Source organism: Scyliorhinus canicula, unplaced genomic scaffold (genome assembly GCF_902713615.1).
Source record: "Scyliorhinus canicula unplaced genomic scaffold, sScyCan1.1, whole genome shotgun sequence".
Taxonomy (NCBI): Eukaryota; Metazoa; Chordata; class Chondrichthyes; order Carcharhiniformes; family Scyliorhinidae; genus Scyliorhinus; species Scyliorhinus canicula.
In genome coordinates, this window is record NW_024055820.1 from 906,569 (window position 1) to 912,568 (window position 6,000).

Genomic DNA, 6,000 nt, shown 5'->3' on the forward strand with positions numbered 1-6,000 from the left:
ACAGGAAATTAGGCTGATTGTAAAAGTTTCTATCGGTAAGGGAAGAGAAAAAGATTGGTGAAGACAAATGTAGGTTCCTTACAGTCAGAAACAGGGGAATGTATAATAGGAACAAAGAAATGGCTGAGAAAATAAATACATACTTTGGTCCTGTCTTCACAAATGAGGTGCTGGTTTAGCACAGTGGGCTAAACAGCTGACTTGTAAAGCAGAACAAGGCCAGCAGAGCGGGTTCAATTCCCGTACCAGCCTCCCCGGAATGTGGCGACTAGGGGTTTTTCACAGTAACTTCATTTGAAGCCTACTTGTGACAATAAGCGATTTTCATTTCATTCATTTCACATATCAGATACCAAAAATGTTGGGGAACGCCGCAATTAGTGAGAGGGAGGAACTGAAGGACATCAATATTAGGAGAGAAATGGTGTTGGAGAATTTGATGGGATTGAAGGCTGATAAATCCCCAGGGCCTGATAATCTGCATCCCAAAGTACTTAAAGAAGTGGCTGTAGAAATAGTGGATGCATTGGTGGTCATCTTCCAGGATTCTATAGACTCTGGAACAGTTCCTGCAGATTGGAGGGTGTCTTATGTAACTCACTATTTAAAAAGTGATATGGAGAGAAAACAAGGAATTATAGACTAGTAAGCCTGACATCGACAGTGGGGAAAATTCTAGAATCCATTATCAAAGATTTTATAGCAAAGCACTTAGAAAACAGTGGCAGGATCGGACAGAAGCAGCATGAATTTATGAAGAGGAAATCATGCTTGACAAATCTACTGGAATTCTTCGAGGGTGTAACTGGTAGAGTTGATGAGGGGCAGCCAGTGGAGGTGGTATATTTGGACTTTCAGATGGCTTTTGACAAGTCCCGCAGAAGAGATTAGTGAGTAAAATTAAAGCACATGGGATCAGCAGTACTGTATTGAGATGGATAGAAAACTGGTTGGCAGACAGGAAACAAGGTATAGGAATTAATAGGTCTTTTTCAAATTGTAAGGCAGTGACTAGTGGGGTACGGCAGGGATTGGTGCTCGATCCCCACAGAGTCACAATATATATTAATGATATTTTAAAATATTTAAAGTACCCAATTCTTTCATTTCAATTAAGGGGCAATTGAGCGTGGCCAATCCGCCTACCCTGCACATCTTTGGGTTATGGGGGTGAGACTCAAGCAGACATGGGGTGAATGTGTCTCCACACAGACAGTGTTCCTGGGCAAGATTGAATCCTGGTCCTCAGCACCGTGAGGCAGCAGTGCTAACATCTGTGCCACCCCATATATTAAGGATTTAGATGAAGGAACAGAATGAAATATCTCCAAATTTGCAGATGCCACCAAGTTGCTTGGAAGGGTGAGCTGTGGGGAGGATGCAGAGATCCTTCGGTGTGATTTGGACAAGTTGAGCGAGTGGGCAAATGAATGGCGGATACAGTATAATTTGGAGAAATTAGAGGTTATCCACTTTGGTAGCATAAACGAGTAGGCAGACTATTATCTGACTGGCCATAAATTAGGAGAGGGGAATGTGCAACGAGACCTGGGTATCCTCGTACACCAGTCACTGAAGGTAAGCATGGAGCTGCAGCAGGCGGTAAAGAAGGCAAACGGTATGCTAGCCTTCATTGCGAGCCGATTCGAGTACAGGAGCAGGGATATCTTTCTGTCATTATACAGGGCCTTGGCGAGGCCATTTCTAGAATACCTGTGTGCAGTTTTGGTCTCCTTATCTGAGGAAGGATGTTCTTGCTCTCGAGGGAGTGCAGCAAAGGTTCACCAGATTCCTGGGATGATGGGACTGACGTACGAGGATAGATTGAATCGGTTGGGATTGTATTCCTTGGAGTTCAGAAGAATGAGGGATCTCATAGAACCTAAAATATTCTAACAGGACTTGACAGGGTAGATGCAGGAAAGATTTTCCCAATGCGGGAGTGTACAGTACCAGAGGTCGCAGTCTGAGGATACGGGGTAGACCATTTAGACAGAGATGAGGAGAAATTTCTTCAACAAGAGAGTGGTGAGCCTGTGGGATTTGTTACCACAGGAAATAGTTGAGGCCAATACGTTGTATGTTTTCAAGAAGCAGGTGGATACAGCACTTAGGGCGAAGGGAATCAAAGGATATGGAGGGGAAAGCGGGATTGGGCTATTGAGTTGGATGATAAGCCATGATCATAAAGAATGGCAGAGCAGGCGCAAAGGGCCAAATGGCCTTTTCCAGCTCCTATTTTCAATGTAATCCCTTCCCACATTAAGAGCAAGTGAATGGCCTTTCCCCAGTGTGAACTCGCTGGTGTATCTGCAGGTTGGATAACTGAATGAACCCCTTCCCACACTGAGAGCAGGTGAATGGCCTCTCCCCAGTGTGAATTCGCTGGTGTACCTGCAGGTTGGATAACTGAATGAATCCCTTCCCACACTGAGAGCAGGTGAATGGCCTCTCCCCAGTGTGAACTCGCTGGTGTGTCTGCAGGTTGGATAACTGAATGAATCCCTTCCCACACTGAGAGCAGGTGAATGGCCTCTCCCCAGTGTGAATTCGCTGGTGTGTGTGCAGGTTGGATAACTGAATGAATCCCTTCCCACACTGAGAGCAGGCGAGTGGCTTCTCCCCAGTGTGAACTCGCTGGTGTGTCTGCAGGCTGGATAAAGCACGGAATCTCTGCCCACACTGAGAGCAGGTTAATGGCTTCTCTCCAGTGTGAACTCGCTGATGTATCTGCATGCTGGATAACTGTGTGAATCCTTTCCCACACTGAGAGCAGGTGAATGGCTTCTCTCCAGTGTGAACTCGCTGGTGTAACTGCAGGCTGGATAACTGACTGAATCTCTTCCCACACTGAGAGCAGGTGAATGGCTTCTCTCCAGTGTGAACTCGCTGGTGTACCTGCAGGCTGGATAACTGAGTGAATCCCTTCCCACACTGAGAGCAGGTGAATGGCTTCTCTCCAGTGTGAACCCCCTGGTGTATGTGAAGGTTAGATAACTGAGTGAATCTCTTCCCACACTGAGAGCAGGTGAATGGCCTCTCCCCAGTGTGACTGCGTTGATGAATCTCCACCTCGGATGGGGCTCTGAATCCCTTCCCACAGTCCCCACATTTCCACGGTTTCTCCATGTTTTGGGTCTCCTCGTGTTTCTCCAGATTAGACAATCACTGGAAGCCTTGGCTACACACAGAATATGTGCACTGTCGCTCCTCACTGTGAATGGTGTGGTGTTTTTTCAATTTGTGCAACCCGCTGAAACTCTTTCCACAGTCAGTTCACTGGAAGTCTCTCAGTCGGGTGTGTGTAGTGTGGGTCTCGGTGCTTTTCCAGTCACACTGATGTTTCCACAGTCAGTTCACTGGAACTCTCTCACTCGGTTGTGTGTTGTGTGGGTCTCGGTGCTTTTCCAAGTCACGCTCACATTTAAAATCTTTTGAAGCCGACAGATCAGACAAACATTTCTCCTTCTCGTCGATGATATTCAGAGCCCGATGATATTCGGATTAGAAGGAATCGAGCGAATTTGTCACATCGAGACGTGATGTTTGAGATTTCTGTCTATAATTCCTCCCCTTCCAATATCCTTTAAAAACAATTTTCAAAAGTCATCATTGTTAGTACAGGATAGAAATTCAGAACAGATAATTCTAGTTTCTATGGAACATTATTTAGTCTCTCGTTCTCCAAAAGCTGTAAATATCCATCCCACACAATCTCCCTCCAGTCTCACTCTGCTGTATCTAATATTCATCCTCCCATTTCTCCTGAAGGTGCTGATTCAGGCTGATTAACATATCCAAGCTCAGCTCACTGCTTCCTGACCAGGACACAGAGATTAGAATAGGAGCAAGAGTAGGCCATTCGGCCCACCGAGTCTGCTCATCCATTCAATGAGATCCTTGGCCGATCTACCTCAGCACCATTTTCCCACACGATCCCCATATCCCTTGATATCTTAAACATCTAGAAACCTATCAATATTTGTCTTGAGCATACTTGATGACTGAGACTCCACATTCCTCTGGGGTAGAGAATTCCAAAGCTTCACCACATCCTCGTGAAAAAATCCTTCCTCATCTCAGCTTTCACTCTATTTTCCTGCCTGAACCCCATAACCCTTAAGTCCATTGTCAATAAAATATCTGTCCAACTTGTGCTTCAATATATTCAATGACACCCCCCTTGACTCCACTGCTCCCTGTGGAAGAGAAATCCAAAGACTAACCTTCAGAACATAATATTCTTTATTAGTGTCACAAGTAGGCTGACATCAGGGCAACACGGTAGCATTGTGGATAGCACAATCGCTTCACAGCTCCAGTGTCCCAGGTTCGATTCCGGCTTGGGTCACTGTCTGTGCGGAGTCTGCACATCCTCCCCGTGTGTGCGTGGGTTTCCTCCGGGTGCTCCGGTTTCCTCCCACTGTCCAAAGATGTGCAGGTTAGGTGGATTGGCCATGATAAATTGCCCTTAGTGTCCAAAATTGTCCTTAGTGTTGGGTGGGGTTACTGGTTTATGGGGATAGGGTGGATGTGTTGACCTTGGGTAGGGTGCTCTTTCCAAGAGCCGGTGCAGACTCGATGGGCCGAATGGCCTCCTTCTGCACTGTAAATTCTATGAATTAACTCTGCAATGAAGCAACTGTGAAAAGCCCCTATTCGCCACACTCCGACACCTGTTCGGGGACACAGAGGGAGAATTCAGAATGTTCAATGTCATCTAACAGCACGTCTTTTGGGACTTGTGGGAGGAAACCGGAGCACCGGGAGGAAACCATGCAGACATGGGGAGAACGTGCAGACTCTGCACAGACAGTGACCCAAGCCGGGAATCGAACCCAGGTCCCTGGTGCTGTAAAGCATCACTGTGTGACGGTCCACTACATCAGATATATCTCTTCCCAATATTAATTTACTGCCCCCTTAAACGTCAGCCATCTCCTGGGGAAACCAGCCCTTAAATTGGGAACATTAGGAAAGAGACCATCCTTTTAGCCAGGCAAATAAATGAATCAAGCTGAGGGACACTGCAGTCTGATGCTATAATTTCGGGCACTAGGACCTGGCCGGGCGAGACTACGTAGCCTCGCAGACGTCACCGCACCCGCGCCGCTCCATTTGAATCAAGATGGCGGCTGTTGAATTATGCCTGATATCAGGAAAAGACCCGAAGCTGCAAACGCAGGACCTACAGGTACGTCTTCCTAGTTTAGGTCCTTCACGCGGTGTTTAGAAACTCTCTCACTTCAGAGTGGGCTCTATCGCTTCCTCCAGATTTCCGCATCCTTACCCGCTGCCCAGGAGGCAAAGAAGCGTCTCTTTCCCAGGCGCCACCACACGCCGCGCATACTCCAACTACTCCCGGAAATGCGCCTGCGCACTGCTGTCCTGCGGTGTCGATTGGGGACATTCTCCACCGCGGCGAATGCCGGGTAATGGAAGCGCCATTGATCATCCCAATTAGTGACTAGTGATTTCTGTTTGCGATGATGTGAAGATTGGGCGAGTGGGATAAAAATCATATATAAATCCAAGTAAGAGGGAGACATGTGGCGTAGTGGTCAGCAGTGGGACTTAGGCGCTGAGCACTGGAATTGTGTTCATTGCTTTCTGTAGTTTCTGATGGTCTTGGGCTGAGCAGTTGCCACAGCAGGCTGTGATGCAGCCAGATAGGATGTTTTCCTAGCATGTTTTCCTGTATCTGTAAAAATCATAAGACTCAACGTGAACATTCTGGATTTCCATAGTTTCCTGAGGAAGTATTATAGATATCATAGAGTTTACAGTGCAGAAGGAGACCATTCGGCCCATCGAGTCTGCACCAGCTCTTGGAAAGAGCACCCTACCCAAGGTCAACACCTCCACCTTGTCCCCATAACCCAGTAACCCCACCCAACACTAAGAGCAGTTTTGGACACGAAGGGCAATTTATCATGGCCACTCCACCTAACCTGCACATCTTTGGACTGCGGGAGGAAACTGGAGCATCCGGAGGAAACC

The 6,000-nt window shown here is 47.1% G+C and overlaps 1 protein-coding gene across 1 annotated transcript; it reads right to left on the reverse strand.

Moving 5' to 3' along the window:
• Positions 1-1,465: 1,465 nt before the first annotated feature.
• On the reverse strand, positions 1,466-5,365 carry LOC119961134 (zinc finger protein 239-like). The gene is made up of 3 exons (XM_038788628.1): positions 5,291-5,365; positions 2,299-3,584; positions 1,466-1,510 (listed from the first exon to the last, which is right to left on the reverse strand). The coding sequence occupies exons 2-3, from the start codon at positions 3,127-3,129 to the stop codon at positions 1,466-1,468; spliced, it is 876 nt and encodes a 291-aa protein (XP_038644556.1). The 5' UTR covers positions 3,130-3,584; positions 5,291-5,365.
• Positions 5,366-6,000: the final 635 nt, after the last annotated feature.

What these genes read in the sequence shown, in the direction of transcription:
- LOC119961134 (XM_038788628.1), bottom strand. Translation starts at nt 3,129, where the DNA reads ATGGAGAAACCGTGGAAATGTGGGGACTGTGGGAAGGGATTCAGAGCC. An exon ending in ACCTGCAGATACACCAGCGA is followed by an intron (nt 1,511 to 2,298) that starts GTTCACACTGGG and finishes ATTTATGGCCAG; the next exon opens with TCAGATAATAGTCTGCCTAC.